At 45.3% G+C, this 18,454-nt stretch overlaps 1 protein-coding gene across 1 annotated transcript in view; it reads left to right on the plus strand.

The window, feature by feature from the left end:
* Positions 1 to 491: 491 nt before the first annotated feature.
* TP53BP1 (tumor protein p53 binding protein 1) overlaps positions 492 to 18,454 on the plus strand; it is a gene marked incomplete at its 5' end in the record, with an annotated part of 30,594 nt that continues 12,631 nt past the window's right edge. Inside the window, 13 exons of the mRNA XM_082489051.1 lie at positions 492 to 671; positions 769 to 995; positions 1,243 to 1,313; positions 1,986 to 2,144; positions 2,613 to 2,694; positions 3,562 to 3,707; positions 4,995 to 5,115; positions 5,455 to 5,546; positions 6,562 to 6,764; positions 7,784 to 8,999; positions 16,124 to 16,243; positions 16,875 to 17,111; positions 17,649 to 17,706. Of these exons, the coding sequence (XP_082345177.1) occupies positions 492 to 671; positions 769 to 995; positions 1,243 to 1,313; positions 1,986 to 2,144; positions 2,613 to 2,694; positions 3,562 to 3,707; positions 4,995 to 5,115; positions 5,455 to 5,546; positions 6,562 to 6,764; positions 7,784 to 8,999; positions 16,124 to 16,243; positions 16,875 to 17,111; positions 17,649 to 17,706 (2,912 nt within the window). The remainder of the gene's footprint in view (positions 672 to 768; positions 996 to 1,242; positions 1,314 to 1,985; positions 2,145 to 2,612; positions 2,695 to 3,561; positions 3,708 to 4,994; positions 5,116 to 5,454; positions 5,547 to 6,561; positions 6,765 to 7,783; positions 9,000 to 16,123; positions 16,244 to 16,874; positions 17,112 to 17,648; positions 17,707 to 18,454) is intronic.

The raw sequence follows: 18,454 nt of genomic DNA on the forward strand, positions 1-18,454 counted from the left end.
AGTTCGTGCCCAAGGCTGCTTCAGTATCTGCCGTCTATTAATATAAACACAGGGAAATTAATCGGACTTCACTTTCTCGCGGTACCCAACAATTGACATACCGGGTTGTGGCTGTCCGGGACACGCAGCGGCCGCGTCTGTGCCGCAGCCGCAGCCGGAGGTGTTCCCGCCGTGTGAGGAGAAGGGGGTCTGTGGCGCCGCGTGGAGACCCCTCCGCCCCTCACCCCTCTCCCCGCCCCTCGGCTCCTCGCGGAGAGGCCCCGTCTCCCTCCGCCGAAGGAGACGGGGCAGCACCAGCCCGAGCGCCGCCGCCGCTCCCGCCCGCCGCCCCGCCCCCCCGCCCCCCCGCGCGCGGGCTGGCGTCTCCCTGGTAACGGCGGGGCGCGCGCCAATCGTGGCGCTGCAAGATGGCGGCCGCGGGAAGCGCGGCGCGGCGCGGCGGGCGGGCGCCGTAGGGCCGCGGCTGAGTCCCGGCGGGCGCTCCGCCCTGCATGGAGCGCGGCGGCGGCGGCAGCCAGCTGGACCCCGGCTTCTCGCAGCAGGGCACGCCCCGCTTCATCGTGGAGGACTCGCAGCCCGGGAGCGCGGGCGCGGAGGCGGACGCGGAGCAGGCCTGTCTCGGCCTGCTGGCCTGCCGGCTGCCGGCCCGGCGGAGCCCCAGCCCCGTGCTGGTGAGCGCCTGGCGCGGGGGGCGGCGCGGCGCGGCGCGGCCCGGCCCGGCCCGGCCCGGCTCTGACGCGCCCCCCCCCCCCCCCGTCTCTTTTGCAGGAAATAGTCCGCGGCCCCGCCGGCGGTCGCGCACACGCGGGCGGCGGGGCGGCCCGGCAGCGACCCGCAGGTAAGGGCCGGGCGCGGGGCGGCGGCGGGCGCGGGGGCCGCGGCCGCGCTAACGGCGCCGTGTTCGCAGAGCCGATGGAGAGCGCCGCCCGCCCGGAGGCCGCCGGCCCGCGGGGCCGCGTCGCGGAGGAGGAGCCGCCGCCCGGCGGGGAGAGCAGGTGTGTGTCCGGGCCGCGGCGGGCGCCATCCCGGGCTGGGCTCATCGCGGGCCCCTCCCGACGCGCGGAGCCGCCGTTCCGCGCCGGGGACGGGCTGAAACCGCGGGCTGGGCGCTGGCCGCGGCCCCGCGGGAGCCCCGGCGCAGCCGGTGTGTCCCGGCGGGCGCGGCCCCCCGGAGCAGGGGGCGGCCCGGGAAGGCGGCCTGCGGGAGACCCGGGGCGAGGGCAACGCGTGTGTCTCTTGCAGTGCCCTTGGAAAGGCTGGAGAAGGAGGTGAAGGTGATGTCGAGGACGGCGCTGCTTCGCCACACATGGAAGGTAACGTCTCCATTTCGGGTCTCTTCTCGGGTTCTTGTGAACCCCATCAGCCATCCGTGTCCTTTTTCAGTTCAGCTGCCGCGGTTGTCTCGCTAGGGGTGGTCCTGCTGGTAATAATGGGGCAGAAATTGCTGTCTTTTTCTGGAAGTTGAACTGTATGCTTTGGTGTTTGGAAAAAAAAAATGGTGACTTCACATCACTATTAACAAGGATCTTGGAGGCAGGGAACGGCCTAGAAGAGGCACGGATGCGTGTGACCGGTAGGAGATGGAGCCTTTTTGTGGCAAAGAACTCCTGGCGTAATGGTGGTTGTCATCAGAGGACTTTCAGGCACAGGATATGTATTGTCAGGGTTGTTTTCTCATTACGGAAGCCAAATCTGCTGCAGTACCTAATGGCGTTACATAAGACCTTGCTGATGGACACTGGTTTCTGAGTTAATGGCCACTGTCTCTGTTCTGTTACTGTATTTTTAATTAGCATAGCTGAGATCAGAGTCCGTTAGTGTATTTAGAGTTTCAGCAATAGCCTAAATACTTTTCTTGTTAGAGGGTGTATCTTTTGCCCTTGTAAAGTGATCAATGGCTCTTTGATTTTTATTTTTTTTTAAATATATTTTTCTTTGGGGTGTGTGTATATATATATATGTGCGTTACGGATGTTTGGTGCTAGATACAGGCATGTCGCAGCTGCCTTTTGGAGCTCTAGAGCTTTCACAGAGCCAGGACTTCGAGAGTGACTTTGTGCCCAATGAAGGAGATGCTAGGCACCAGTTTCACCCTGGAGCCGCTGCCCCTTCTTCCAGACTTGTGAAGACCGATGCCAAAGATGGTATGTGACAATGACCTTAGATGCCCTTTTGTATGCTGTCAATTCTCTCTGGTTTCTTGAAATTATAGATGTTATGTTTCTTTGACAGGAAATACAGTATTAATAGTTTTCAAAAGTGAGTTCACAGCTTATTGGTAGTTGAAAAGAACTTTGCCTTCTCTTTCCTTTGGGTTAGCTCCTTTGTTTTCTTGTAGCTGTTCAAGTGCTGTCATTGATTCTTGCATCTCTCTTTCCTAATTCGTTTCCAGAATATTCAGACAATCCGATAATTAATTCCCTATCTGGCAAAAACCTCATCCTGTCCTTTTTTTGTTGCTGTTATCACCGATAGTTAAAGATTTATCTTTTTTTTCACGTAAAGCTTGTCTTGATATTTGTGTAATTTACAGAACTATGCTTTCTTCTGTTTGTATATTAATCCAGGTGACCCAAATAATAAATAAATTGGTTTTTTCTCTCTCTTGCTAGAACTGTGTGGGGACAGCATGGAACCTGTCTCCAGCACAGAAGCATATGCTGCCTTGGAGGGACAGCCAGAGAAGTCTGAAAGGTAAACCACTCCATGTTCTTCATGACATCCTGGAAGTTGATTTTTATCTTTTTAACTCATTTTTTAGTCCTAGGAAGGTTCAGGCTTCAAGGCAAAAAAGAAAAGTGAAGGGAAAGATGAAGTACTGATGAGACCTTTTTGCAGCAGTGCTGACTAATAAGGAGTGCTTTTGCCATTCCTAGCTGAGAAAAGAGGAGGTGTCAAACTCTTATGCACAAAGATATCAATAGGTTTATGTTTCAGGGAGAGTACGCTGGATAATAAAATACATTAATACATTTCTTAAAGCTAAATGACTAGAATATATTAAAATTAATAATTCAGTGTAAGTCACAGAAGTTATTTTGAAATAACTTAATCACTGCAGCATGGGCTTTGGCCTCACAGGAAAAATCTAGATGCTTTTGAGTATTTGCTATTGTAAGCTTTATAGGTTTCATTATTTTTAGATGTGAAACTTCAGTTTGTTGAAAACTCTCTCTGTATCTTTTATGCCAGATAGAATAATATTTAGCTCATCTTGTATTGTTATATTTTGCCACAAAATCATATTAAAAAGGAGGTGAAACAAAATTCCTACAAACCACGTGGAATAGAAGTCAGTAGAACAGCCTGCATGCCATTTAAGCATCACTTAGATTGGTAGAAAACTTATAAAACAATTCTGAAAATGTAACTTGTCAAGGATGACCACAGTATTTTGCCAGGAGAGAGAGGTCTGTCTTCTGTTTCTTTTTCCTTTCCCCCCCACCTCCCCCTGCAGGATACACAAGCGAATACCTTTCATCTGTGCTGACAAATTTTCTTTACAATGTTGCAGTGTTACTTCACACTTCTGGGGTCAGTGACTGTGTCTTGCTTTTCCAGAACTCCGCAGGAAGCGGAAGACCATACTGTGAAACAAAAGCCTGTCTGTGACCCCACTAAAACTGAGAAATCCTTTGATTCTGGGCACGAGGAGTCGGATATTGTGTCAAGTCAGGAAGAGATGTTTCCTGAGAATGATGCAACAGGTAACAATAGACAAGCAGAGCCGGAGTGTCCGTCCCAGAGATCATCATAATCATCATCCCTGCTTGATCTTTTTAGGCATGTAGTGGTTTAGGCTGCAGAGTTCTGTGAGAAATTTTCTCATAATTTCTGCTAAAACTGAGAAAGCTTTGGAAACAAAAAGCCACAACGTCTTTCACTGTACTATGGAGTAATGTCTAAATGCCGCTTCTTGTTAGAACAGTTACACTGGCTTATTAAATACATTCAATTTCCTTCCTTTCTCTGCCCCTTGAATTAAAAAACCAAAACCAAACCAAACAAAAAGACCCCACCCATAAACCCCCAGCCTTTTACCCTCTTCTGAAACTGGCAATAATAATGCTCACCCTTTGTAGTTAACCACAACCTAAAGGGTGGGTAAGTAGTGTAGGCAAATATTGCAGACTTTCTTATGCTGAGTAACTTTGGCAAATCATTCCACCTTACACCTCTGAGTTGGCATTCTTGTTTGGGATAAGACAGGATCCTGCAATCAAAATCTTCTTACCACAATTTTGTTCAGTCTTACTTGTCTTCTGGGTTAATGTTCTTTCCCTGTAAGAGAGAAGATTACATGAAACAGGATCAGGAGAGATCATTGCTGTGTGTCTTGCGAGGAGGATGTCAATGTCCGGTTTTGGTATCCACAACTGAAAGGCTAATAAAGAAATGGGAAGGTTCTTAACAATCTTAATAGCGAAGGGCCTAGGAAATCAAGTTTTGAAAGGCAACTTTGTTGCAGTTTATAAAGCATGAGCTAAATGAAGTCTCACTTTATGCTTTTTGTTTAGTTTTAATTTGTGCACAGCTGTGCCTGTAACAGTATGATCTTGTGCAGGAGCCCTCTGTATCCAGAAGGTTCAGTAACGACCTCCTACTCACGCTGAGTCAGTGGTCAGTGCAAGCTGTCTTGTCTTGTCAGAACCTTGCCTGTATTTGCATTCTTCTGCTGGATCAAATGTGCTGATGTCAGAGCCACTGGGGATTTTTCTTTTAAAATTCCCAAGTAGGAAGACCTGTACAGTCTGGCCTGATAAAAATCTGTTCTGTAGGTACGAACTTACCTTTTTCATCTCGACTACATTATGCTCTTATTTCCCATACTGAACTCTCGTGTGCAGTCCTTCTCCAACTCTGTGAAAGTTGGTTTGTCCTTGCCTGCCCAAGAAGTAACTGTGCAGACCGTCAATATTCCTCAGAATTTTCTGATCAGCTTGCTTATTGGCCAAATTTCTAATCCTATTTCCTTTTGTGCGAAACCGCTGCAGGGAGCAGCTGTCCGAAAATCAGGGTGGAAGATGGAAGTTCTCTGGCATGCACCCCTGCCCGCAGTCTGCAACTCCTGCAGCTCTCTGGACAGGCACCCCTTGTACAGGAGAGTCATTCCACGTAAGCGAAAAAATCCCTAAACTATTGCAATAGCTCAATTGCAATAGTGCATTTCCACCAATCTTTTCTTTGTTCAAGGACTTGTACTTGATTTTAAGCAATCAGTGTTTAAGTTTTGCAGTGTGAGAGGAGTATGGCTTTATTTTGTGATGAAATGAATTCATGATGCCCATATGGTCAATGGCCATTTCTCAAGTCTTGTGCTAGTCAATGCCTGATGCTCTGCTTTTATGAGAAGGCTCCTGTTGTGACAAGTGGGAGCTACATTTGGGGAGAAGTTAATGCATTTTCTAGTGATGCACGCTCTTCTTTTCCACGATCCCTTTTCTTGGTGTGCAGTGTCTCTTCAGGCCTAGTTACTCCTCCTCCTGTTGCCTTTGGATCCAATGCTCTTGTCCCCAGCAGTCCTACGGAACAGGAGCAAGCAAAAGGTAAAATTTTCTGCATACTGGTCTGTGGTTGTGTTTCTGTGCTCTGTGGTTTAGTCTGAGCATGCGGCCTCTTCAAATGACACTAAAATTGTATTTAAAGAGTAAAGCAAGATTGAGAACACTGAAAGAGGTAGATGAAGAGAGATCTGTATTTGAGTCAGATGCTGATGTTTCCTGTATAGCTATCGTAATAAAATTAGTACTGTCGGCTAGCTCCCCTTCACTTGAAAGATGGGAGGTACTTAGGGGAGGTACTTTGTATGGGACACAGATTGCTGCTTGCAGTTGTCCTTTCTTAGGGACAAGCCATTCTTGCTACAGGCAGATACCGGTATTAAGTATATACTGTTGGGGCAACAGAAAGGACAGAGGAGTATCGCATCATAACAATTATTTTAGCTTAACTTGGATGACTTGCACAGTGTTTCAAAAAGCTTTCATATGTTATATGTGTGTGTTCTAGAACACCATTCCAAAGCGGGATTGTTCTATATGATACCTTGGTTCTTCAACATTTTCTCTAAGAACCTGTCTGCCATCAGGGATAAGATGTCCATCCACACAGACTTCTAGTATGATACAAAATCACCATTCCTTTCTGTGAGATTCCTGTCACAGAATGTGAAATACTTTTAGAATAGCTATTTTGTTAGCCGGGCTCAGAATTTGGTTGCACTTCAATAAAGACAGCAAAAGGAAAAACCTCAGAGAAATGCTTTTTATGAATTTCAGATACCTTTTTCTAATTGTAGAAGTTCTAGACCTGTAGCAAGATAGTTACGTGAATTCTCAACAAAATGCTCTCCCCTGCCTTAAGTTTAAGGATATGGATGGTTTTGTTGATTTCTTCCCCCTCCAGAAAGAATTCAACTGGAGAGAAGATTTTTAGATTCACCCATTAAAGTATGAGAAAGTTGTGTACACCACTGAAGACAAGCCTTATGATAGAATGATGGAAACTTTAGGTACAAGGCAAGAATTTGCTAGTAAAGTATTTTCTGCTCTTTCAAACCAGATGACCAGATGGATATATCTATCCCTGCAGAAGGAAGAGAGCTGATGCAGAAGCAGAGAGGAGATACGCTGGTGGAGATGGCCATCCCACGTGTCCCTCCAGGACCTCTTGTCCTGCCACAGGCTTCAACTCCAGTGTCCCAGAGTGCCCCAGGCTTCTTTCCTGGGTCTTTACCTGTACCATCCCAACCAGAGTTCTCTCATGTAAGGGTTCCTGTAGATATCTTTTCAGAGGTTTTTATATGGCTGTTGCAGAAGACGTGTGTTTGAGTCAGCCTCTGCACTTGCGTTGAGCTTCCCTTCTGAGCTGGTTCTCATGAGCTTCCCTCCGGTAGCAGTTATATATTGATGATACTGTGTGGCGGTTTATGCTGCAGAGAAAATGCAGAACAGCTTAAGAGGGCATAGTGAGTTACTGAACGTAAAGTTTGTTGCCTTTTAATCTATGCTAGAAAGGTCTTTTGTGCTTTTTTTTCCCCCTTTTTGTCTTTGAAAGGCTGCTGTTTTCTGATGCTGAACTGGGCGTCCTGCATCTCAAACTGTGTCATAAATTAGACTTTTTTTAACAGGATAGACCTTAGCATCATTTGTCATGGAGAAAGCGAAGCTGTTTTGTAACGAAGCATTCGTATTCCCCTAGAAGGCTAGACTTCATTTACTGCATTTTTCAAGTTGCGTATTCGTATTATCTGTTGTTTCTTTTGTGCTTTTTGATTCTGGAAGTTACTACTGTTCAAAGGGATTTAACAGACAGTTGATGGCTTTATAGCTTAATACTACAAATTTCATCAACTTAAGGCAGAAAATAAAGGTTGTTCTAGAGATTAGAGTAGTTGAAACAGGGCTTCTCCTTAGCTGAAAATGGCTTTCATGCTAATATAATAGATTGCTCCAGAGAATCTTTCCAGAACCCTTCGTTGTTTGACTAAAAATAGCTACAACTTGCAATACTTGACCTGTGCTTCACGATTTGGTAGTGCAAGAGATGTACCGAGGATTGTCGGACTTTGCCACAGAGGTACTAAAAAGTAATGGGTGGTGATAATTTTTCTCAGCAAGAATGGGGCAATTATGACTTATACAAAGTCTGAGGGTTTTTTTTAGCTATAGTTTTGTGCTGAGCTTGCTCTGCTCCATAATCCAGGGTTATGTTCAGGGAATAAGAAATAGAGAGTCCTACTCGGGATGCCCTGATGCTCCATGTCTCGCTTTTTTCGTTTTAGGATATCTTTGTTCCAACTCCGAGCCCAGAGAAGAAGCCTGAAGGAGAAGAAAAAGCTGCTGCTTTAAGCCACTTATGCTTACCAGGAGATATCTCTGGATCCACAGATGCTGTGTCAAAGACGTCTACAGGTGACTCTGTGTCACAGCCCTCCGAGTCGTGTAAGCTGATGCTTTCTGCAAGTGAATGTAGCCAGCCCACGAATACAGACATCAGTTCAGGCTCTCTGAACACGGGCCAAGACAGCGAAAACACGGGCCGAGACAGCGAAACCACACAGGTAGAGACAATTTCTGAATGCAAGGCCTCGGACTTGAGACTCTGTTCCATGAAGAATGACAACATAAAAGTGAGGCTGGATGCAGGCGATCAAGCCCTCTCTGAAAACTGTGAAAAAGCGGAAAAGGAGGATTTACGGACTGCAGGAAAGCCTGTAATGCAGTTAGTTACTGCAGATGTAGCAGGAGATGGGTCATTAGTCCCTACAGCTCATCGGGAGATTGAGCGTAGTTCTGGAAGTCAGGTTGCTGCAGGTCAGAGCGGAGAAGAACAGTCTGAGGATTATCCATTGGAAGAGACTTCTGAACCTGAGGCGGTTCCTGAGACTCAATGTGAAGAACAAGAAGAAAAACTGCAAGTAACAGAGAAGCAAATAAATGAAGATGAGTCCCTTTCTCAGAGGTTTATTCTTGAAAGGGAAGTACAGTGTCATGAAGATATGGAAGTGGAATTCGCTGATGGTTCTTGTAAAAATAGCAAAAAATTGTCTGATCAGGCCCAAGAATTAGAAAAGATTGGACCAGAAAGCCAGGGAAAAGAAACCTCAAAAGGTTGTACTTCTGGCACTGGAGAGGCAAAGAGCATGGATAAACTGTCCTTTAAAGCTGCTTCAGAAAACATGCTAAAGCTCAATGAAGTTTTATCTAAGCCTTCTGTAGGGGAGTTGCTGGAACAGCACAACAGTTCGTTTCCTAAGTTAAAGGGTGATGTTCCATTGGAAGTGGCCTGTGCCAAAAACCAGAATTGTTCAGAATTGGGACAGATAATAGGGAATCAGCCACCACTTCAAGAGAGAGGGGCTGACGTGCTGGTGACTCAGCAGGAGAATCAGGTGGCAGAGGATACGGAGGACACTGTTAGAACAAGGAACCTGGGGCAAGAAGAGCAGACACAGCCGCAGGAGAAGGCAACTGCTAATTCCCCCAGCCCTTCCAGTGGTAAGTGGATTTAGGTTAGTAGTTCACAGGTGCATATTTTGAATAACGTCAAGGACAGCTGTGTACAATCCTCAGTGTTTACAGGGAGCACTGGTCTTGGATGTGTGTTGAACAGTGTCTCTTCAGAGCAGCGCTGCGAGTTACTGTGTTACGTGCATAACATGCCTTTACTTTTTTTCCCCTTTGCCACACTACTGCAGGCAGCAATGATACAGCAATATGGTAACTCTTGTTGGTAACAGTCGCTGGTTTATGGCAGAAACGCAGAGCAACTTGGATAACTCAGTGTGGTTTGACCTTGGCGATGCTCAGGGATATTTATAACTTCTCTCTCCCCCCCTCCACCTCCCCCCACCCTGAAGCAGCAACAGTAGCGCCCTTGAAAGGAAAAGGGTGTGTGGTAGTCTGTACTCTCCCTCTTGTAGGTCTCCTTGCTTTTTTTAATTTTTTCATTCTCGGAGGAGAATTTTCTTTGTGGGGGTGTATAGAGCAGCTTTGAGCTAGAAACTGGTACAGCAAATTTACCTTGAGATTACTGTAAAGTAGAATGGCTTTCACTCACACGTAAGCCATGGCTCGGCAGCTATTGTCATGATGCGTTGAAATCCCTTTAACATGCGGTTGTGTAGCTACACAAGAAACGTAGGGTGCTACGTGTGAGTTTTCTGGAGCTTTTGTCTCTTAATTGGCTTCATTTTAAAATGTAGAGTTCTGTACTCTTCAAATGGAAAAGTAACAGAAAAAGATGTTTTACTAGAGTTTTGTCTTGAACTGTACATGTTTTTGAGATCTAGGTAAACTTTCATTAAACTGCAGGATCAGAGTGCAAGTTTTCCCCTTCTTATGGTCATGGTAGGTGACTTCCAGTCTCCTGAAGCTGGTGATTATGAACATTGAGGGTCTGAAAACATTAGTTGTCAGTAGGTGATGGTTGTCTGTACATCTTCTGAAGAGCAGTATGTTAGTAGAGGTTTATTTACTCTTTTCACTGATTTGCTGGGTAATTTATGCTCTGTGGATTATCTAAGTCCTTCAGTTAGAGTACAATGGAGCATGAATAGAATTGTGCAGCGCTATTAGAATTAAATGAGATGTCTAGGAGGGAAGATGTTTGTGAACCGTCTGATAGATTCAGATTGACCAGTCCGTGGTTTTGATTTGTGGACCTTACAAAGCTGTGGGCCGGATAGAATTTCCTTACCGCGCAGAGGTCATGATATTGTTATATAGCGCTGTTGTCTGGTCTGCAGAGCTTTGTTCAAGTGATAATGTCTTCTAGTTTTTCCTTTTGAGAAATTAGTGTAAGATATACTGCTTAAAATACATTTCTTAACACTCAGCCTTCTTTCTCGTTTTACATACTCAGTTGATAACCGGTCTGAATAATTTTCTATTCTTTGTCAGTGAGGGACACCTCTCTTACTTTCTCTGCCAGTTTATGTTTGGGCTCTTTTTGAGAGCTGTACATTTATTCAAAACTTCCCTCATCAGTTTCACAAGTCCAGTATTTTTTTCTTACTGTTTTCTGAACTACTTGATTAATTTTTCCAGTTATGCACTGATCCTTCCCGCCATTTATGGTGGCTTTGGCTGTTTCTTCATGAAAGCCTTTGGAGCTCGTTCTTATATGGTTCCCTCCCCTTTTCTTCAGTTCTTGTGACCTTGAACCATGCTGACTTCTGGAACATGTGGTCCTGTTTGGAAAGGTCAAAATGGCAGATTTCAAAAAGGAGCAAGATGAAGAGATTTCTTCTTTATGTCTGAACAGAAGTAGGTGAGATGACTTTGAAGTGCTAGATGGAGACTTGGATGAAAAGGGATTGAGTGTGATACTTGTGTGTGTTTTTAATACCAAATTTGCCATTCAATAGTATGAAACTGGCTGGTGAGAAGAATCTTGAGATACTGAAAAAATAGGATGAAGGTAGTATCTTGCATTGTAAGATAAGAATGACAGGTAAATATTGATACCTGTAGAAGTTAGATTACAGTGAGGTGTGGAAAGAGATTTGAATGCTTATGCAGGCCATCAGTTTTGGAGAGACTTCCGGCAAAAGGTAACAGCAGTTTTCAAACTAGGCTTTGCTATAAGGTATCTGTTGACCTATTTTAAGACAAAATAAAGCTCAAATTATTTTCAAGGAGTATGGATGCTTGCAGCCGCAGCTTTTTAACATCACTGACATCCAAGAACATCTTCTGCAGTGGTTACTTTATTTTGAGCTAAGTATATGTTTACTCATGTGAAAAAACCTATACTTTAGGGGTTCTGATATCTTCTTTGTTTAGATTTAAAAAGTCTGCTTTTCCAATAACGTAATCATATGAATTAATCTGTATTGTTGAATGCTGCTTAAATATACCAGCTGTCATAGCAATTTAAATGATGTGACTTTTGCACCCATTCTTCTGAGTGTGGTAGGACCAGTCAGACGTTTGGGAGCTTTTTTTGGTTTTGCATTCTTTAACATCCCATAACTAGTGACCATCACGTTCTTTCAGAATGTTATAGCAAACTGCTGTGTTGTTGAGTGTGAAAGTAGAGTATTTCAGTTGGCCAGAAATGCATTTTTATTTTTTTTTTTATTTCATGCATTCTCTGACAGTTGGGTCTTTGTTGGCTTAGAGAACTGGTGTTAAGCAAGCAATATGCTGGAGGCAATTTGGTGAGTTGTTCTGTGCATCAAGACGGTGGTGTCATCAATTTCAGATTTAACTTCTTAATTTGTGGTATTTAGATGTGTTTTAGCAACATCTCATCCAAAGTTTGGAGGCTGCCTCTCTAATGATATTTAGGGGAAGCTTTGAATATTGTTTACAAGTGGTAGAATTGAACCATGCTGTATTTTTCAAATTAGAAAAAAAAAAAAGCTTCAGTGACAGGTTTTGGAGACTGCACACAAAATTTGAATCACCAGGGTTTGAGGTGCTCTGTGGGCCGAGAAGACCAGCTGCTTTGCTAGTGTTAGATTATTCTGTGGCCGTTTTTGTTGTTGGGGTGGGTAGTGAGCTTGCTGTGTGCCCTCCTCGCTGCCCTAAGGATCTCAAACTCCGCCATCTCATGGTCACTGCAGCCAAGGCTGTCCTTGAGCGTGACATTCCCCACCAGCCCCTCCTTGTTGGTGAGAACGAGGTCCAGCATGGCACCTTTCCTTGTTGGTTTCTCTGTCACTTGGAGAAGGAAGTTACCATCAATGCATTCCAGGAACTGCCTGGATTGCTTATGCCCTGCTGTGTTCTCCTTCCAACAGGTATGGGGGTGGTTAAAGTCCCCCATGAGGACCAGGGCTTGTGAACGTGAGGTTGCTCCAGTCTGTCTATAGAGGCCCTCATCCATTCGGTCTTCCTGGTTGGGTGGGCTGTAGCAGACCCCCACTGTAACGTCTCCTGCCCCTGCCCTCCCTTTAATCCTGACCCGTGAGCTCAAAGACTAGAACATAACAGATTATAAGGCTACGGAAGAGAAATTTACTTGTTGAAGTCTGTTTCTGGGACTCTATGGAATTTATAGAAGTTGTGGTTGTCCGTGAAATCTTTTTTGCGGATTGTACAATTTTGTACATACAAAACTTTATTCAGAATGTTTTCTTTTTACTGGTAATATAAAATAAAGAAGAAGCAGATAAGCGGTGCAGTTAACATCATTGTGATAAAGCTTAAGCATACCAGGTTAAATAAAAAGTTAATATTTTTATTAAAATAATGAAGAGTTGTATTGTCAAGCTCTTAAATGTTTTTAACATTGACTCAGGCCTGGCTAGAGTGATAATTCTTAATCTGGAAGACTTCTGGAAGTAAAGTTGTTTCTTATTTTCTAATGGGGTCATTTTGATGTATCACAGCTAGGTATGAATTGCCTATGGAGAAAAAGGTACGTAAGCAAGCTTTTGTCCTGTCTGTTAAATAGTTGTGCTCGTGAGTTAAGAACAGAGTTAGAAAGGGCTTTTTGAAAGAGGAAGCAGGAGGCCTTAAGTAGAAGGCTTGGGGGTCTTTGGGTGGGGGTTTGGGGAGGTGTTTTCATAGAATCATAGAACTGTCTGGGTGGAAGAGACCCTTGGGATCCTCGAGTCCAACCATCTACCCTACTCTACAAAGTTCTCCCCTACACCATATCCCCCAACACCACATCCAAACGTCTCTTAAACACATCCAGGGATGGCGACTCAACCACCTCCCTGGGCAGTCTATTCCAGTACTCGACCACTCTTGCTGTGAAAAATTCTTTCCTAATGTTCAGTCTAAACCTACCCTGTTGGAGCTTGAAGCCATTCCCTCTTGTTCTGTCATTTATTACCTGTGAGAAGAGACCAGCACCAACCTCTCTACAGTGTCCTTTCAAATAGTGGTAGAGAGTGATGAGGTCTCCCCTCAGCCTCCTCCTCCTCAAACTAAGCAGTCCCAGCTCCTTCAACCGCTCTTCGTATGATTTGTCTGCTAGGCCCTTCACCAGCTTCGTTGCCCTCCTCTGCACTCGCTCCAGCACCTCCATATCTCTCTTGTATTGAGGTGCCCAAAACTGGACACAATACTCGAGGTGTGGCCTCACCAGTGCTGAGTACAGGGGCACAGTCACCTCCCTACTTCTGCTGGCCACGCTATTTCTAATACAAGCCAGGATGCCATTGGCTTTCTTGGCCACCTGGGCACACTGCCGGCTCATATTCTGCCGCTTGTCCTGTGTGCGTGGAAGACAGCGGCTGTCCAGTACTGCTCCCCTCCTCTGCAGATCTTCCTGTGGCCGAGAGCCGCAGTGATGTGCCACATCCCCTGGAGAGGGGATGGGCAGGAGAGAAGGACTCGAGCAGAGGGAGCTGCGCTTGAACTGCCTGGGAGCCGCAGGCTGGCCGTCCGCGTGGTGGTGGTGTCAAGAAGCATCACGGTATGTGGGAACGGCGGTGGGACTTATCTTTTCATCTGGAAGAGAAGAGGATGGTAGCTCCACTTCACCTAGTTTGACTGGGAGTGGGGAGATTCCTTTGTCCCCTCCGTTGTGAGGGCGCAGTCCTGCGCTACGCTGGTAGCTGCCGTCTGCGCTGTGCCAGACATGTCCCGTCACCCTGTGGAAGTGTGACCCGAGCTAATGAAACTGTTTGTACCCGAGCGTTAGTGAACTTGAGAGAGACAAAGTGGGCCAAAGAAAGACCAAATCTTTTGATGCTGAAGGATAACGGGAAATGTTATGGGGTGATGGTCTTAAGGACATAAGAAAAGTGTGTAGAGAGAATTAACCTTCTTCTGTTTTTACGACAGTTGATGCAGTTACATGAAAGCAATTAAGCTTTCGGGCATACGCATTTTTTTCAGGTCTTGTGAGTGTGAAAGCTTCTTTTTTTTTTCTCTAATGGTATCTGTTGGTTTAGTAACTGGATTATCTCTTATTAAAATGCAGGCTGACTGCTTCATAAATTCTTTTGATCTTTTGTTATTAGCCTGCCAAATGCTAGAAGGGATTGTGGTAGCTAAATCTATCAAAATTCGGTGGAGTTTCTAAAGACTTCAGATTTTATTTAATAGACTTTAAATAGGTCATGGTATGACAGGCATTCATAAGCTGTTTATGAGAAACGGTAGTTGGCCTTTTGATGTGTGGCGTACCCGCGAAGTGTGAGGACCATCGTGCTGTGGAACACTTACCCGCTGCAGAACTGCGCCGGGGTCCCTGGGCTGATCTCGGGGAGGCTGCAAGTGCTGAGCTCTATCTTTAAAACTTGTGACAGCAGGGCAGGTGATGGTTTCTAAAGTTTTCAGATGGACAGTAGATAGCTTTTCACTGGTTGGGGTATTTTTTGTGTGAGGCTATTATGTCCTTGTCATGTATTTATGGCTTTGTTTGCCACAAGGCAGTTTGTGAATCATAGGTCAGCAACTTGTGTGACTAAAGAATGAAGCACTGCGTCTGGCTGTAACTAAAAGTTGTGTCTGAGTATCTAGTGCTAGCTCTTGCAGTAACTTGAATTTGTGTTCTCATGACCTTAACTAATAATTTACCAATACTGTTTAGTTTTTGGTTGGTTTTTTTTTTTTACATGCTTCTTAAAATTCAGGAATTATGTAAATTGAGACTTGCGTTATTCGAGCACCATCTCGAAGGAAATCGAAAGAACAGGTACAGCTTTAGGAAAAAAGGAAAAGGAAGGATGGTGACAAAGATGATGAAAACCCATTTTGACCTCAGTGTGGAGAGGAAAGGGTTGTTCTGTTAGTTTTGTTAAATACTTCTATGCAACTTGGGAAGAATGCAGCCTGCAAATTACTGAGATATGATGTTGAAGGTTTGCAAATAAATGGCATGGGGTGAGGCAAAAGGAGGGAGCATTTTACTAGGTTTTTAATGTATTTTACCTGTTAAATTCTGCGAGATCCGCACACGGTAAACCCGCCAAGGCACGGTTCCCCTGACACGATCGCGGTCGGCTGCCTCAGGCGATAGACCCCACAGACCCTCTGTGCTGGAGGTGGCAGAAGCAGCAGAGAGGAGGGGAGGATGGGGCCAGTCCTTCCAGTGGCAGCCAGTGGCTGGTTATGGATCTGCAGCATCTGGTACTTCTCAAAGCTTACCTTCCAGGCAAGTTTCTGCTGTCGTCATCTAACCCTTAGTTGACAGCCACTAATTGTTTGGGCTCATAGGTGGCTCTCTGAGGTGTATCTACTGACCTTTATCCCAGGCTGTTTGATGATAAAGCATCGTTCTGTGTAAGTTTTGGGTTATTCATTCAAGTAACACACACACCTCTGTCAGTTCACTTCTGTCCTAATCTTCGCTTCTGTTTCTGGCCTCGTCTCCCATTTCTGTGGAAAATCCTGACCGTTTCTGAAGCAAAGCTGCATTCTGTAAAAGTCCTATTCCTGTCAGTATATTTAGTCTGGCTTTTATCTAGCACCCGGGGACAGCTGCATCGAGTCAACCACAGCCCAGACTTTCACAGAGAGATATTTTCTGCACAAGATGTGAGGAGGGTCGGTTAGGGTGCTGTCCTGAAACCAGTACCTGTTCGTAGGGTTGTACAGGACAGCACCAGGGTTATGCTTTTCCTCATTTCCACAGGACAGTGAACCTGTCCTTTTGGTGTTTGAACCAAAGGAGTCCCCTCAAATTACTAATCCTGGTGTTCTTTGTCTTTTAGGAACCCCATTTCATTTTACTTTGCCAAAGGAGGGTGACGTCATTCAGCCCTTGACAAACATAACGCCGCCTCTTATCGGCCAGCTTAAAATGGGACCCAGACGACACAGCACGCCAATCAGTGAGTTTGACCCAAACGGCTCTGTTCTGCCATTCGGGCTGTTCGGAATCTTTTGATTCTTGATGTGGGATCTGGCGGGATAACTCAAACCTACCTTGGCAAAACCCACTGCTGCTCTTTGGGGAGGACTCATCCCTTCTCCACACTTTCCTTGTTCTGTTCTCTCCTCAGTCTCCAGTGGAGGTGTTTGCTCCCTGAGTATGGGGTGGTATCGAACGCTGTCTTCCTTGTACTCATTGCGTTCCCGCATACAACTCCGTTAAAGAATGCAAAAGACCCCTCTGGGCAGTGAAAGAGCTCAGACTAAAAGAAGATTGTTCCCAGTATTCATCATCTGTTAGCAGGACTTTCTCTGCTAGGTTCACAAAACGGCACCCTGTGTTTGCTGGATGAAAGGAGTTGTGTATTTCTGCTTGGGTAATAGGGAAGTGCTCTGTCCTGAGCTAAGGACGGTACCTGTGCTGCAGAACGTTCATGCTTCAGAACTCTAGATAGGAATTTCCACCACTGCACTGTTACTAATAATGCATGCAGCGAAGCGTCTTCAAAACAGAACTGGGACCTGAAACACAGCAGTGTGAATGACGGTAGCTACTTCTTGGTTTACTTCTTTTTGTTTTCCTGTTTTCAGTGGATGATAGTTGCCCGGACAGCACTATAGCAACTAGTGATGTTACAGCAGAGGGCACGATGGGGACCAACAATGTCACTCTGGAAAGTGCAATGGCATCAGCAGATGTGTCAGAAGTGTGCGAGAAAGGAGGTTCTCGTGTGGTTCCTGAGGCTGATGCAAAACTCTCTCTGCGAATGAACCTCGTTACCCCTGTGCACGATGGGAGCGATGAGTCCCTGCCGTTCAGCTTGGAAAGTAAGAGGATGAAACCTCAAAACATGCAGGTCCTGCTAGATCTTAGCCCTAACTCGAAAACTCTTTGTGGCATTCCCTGAGACGGTCTCTGAGTCTCTGTAATTTTTCTCGTTTTTCTTTTTGGGCAGCGTCACTTAAATTTGTTTCTCTGTTTCTGTAATTCTAAGCAAGGATGGAGTGAGAGGAGGGGCCTCTGTTGTGAGGAAAGGTATTTCCAGCAGACTAAAAATTGTGATGTATAGTGGCAATGTCTCAGGACAAGAACAGGAGTTTGATTATATTGGGAGAGAAAAGATTTTAAAAGTATAATCTGGACAAAAAAGTTTGACAGCATTTTATTCAGAACAGTGACAATCAGTCTAATAGTCTGAAACTTGCAGCAGCTCAGGTCTGTGATGAGAAGTTGGGTGGGGAGGTCTGGGCACCCTTTGTCCAGCGTCACTCAGCCTCTCCTCGCTGAGCGTGGAGGGCTGGGAAGAGGGAGGAGAGTCTGTTGAGGTGACACAGAAATCATCCTTCCTTTCCTTCTCGTTTCAGAGCCTACAGCCAGTGACAGGAAAGATGGATCCTCTGCTGCTGCCGGGGCTGCTGCCAGGTAACTGCGTGTTGCTGCACTGAGTTAATAGCAAGGTCTGGGTAGATCCTTTTTCCGCTCATTACCAGCAGCGGGGAAAAAAAATAAAATGAGACACAGAAGCAGGGAATGCTTTTAGCAGTAGCCATGGCATAAACTCCTTAGCTCTCGCAGAAGGTTCTGAGTACATAGGCAAGGTGGGTACTCCACCTGCTCTTTCACTGCAGGCTTTGTGCTTCCTACTAATGTCAGCATTTTGCCTCCTAATTGTAGTCAAAGCAGAAATTCATGTCCTGTGCAGTCTGGAATGCAAGTCTGCTCTATACACGTCTTAAATTTCAAATACATGGTTTTCTGCTTTCTTTCCTTATTGTCCAGTTTTCTGCAAAGAATCTCTGAGGAGTTCTGAAAGAGAATTCTCTTTTTGATGTGAAGCTGATAGAAATATAATCAGGTCACCGATATACTGAAATCAGTTTAACACGTTGACCAAAATGTGTGTTACTCCTTTGGTCTTTTGATTTGTATATATTTATCTTATCTCACATTTAATGCCAGCATTGCTTGATTTTTAGCTTTTAGGGGGTTATGGTTTGTAAGTACTAATAAGAATCTGAGTCAGAAGATAGTAACCCGTAGTCATCTGAGTGAAGTATAATGGTTTGAAGCAGTGAGAAAACTTGGAAGTAAACTCAGTATCTCTTGTCATGGGATTACATGCTGGATGGTAATCATGCCTTGGTGCTGGGGATGAGCGGCAGTCGTTCCT

This window comes from Vanellus vanellus (assembly GCF_965231255.1).
Source record: "Vanellus vanellus genome assembly, chromosome: 11".
Classification (NCBI taxonomy): Eukaryota; Metazoa; Chordata; class Aves; order Charadriiformes; family Charadriidae; genus Vanellus; species Vanellus vanellus.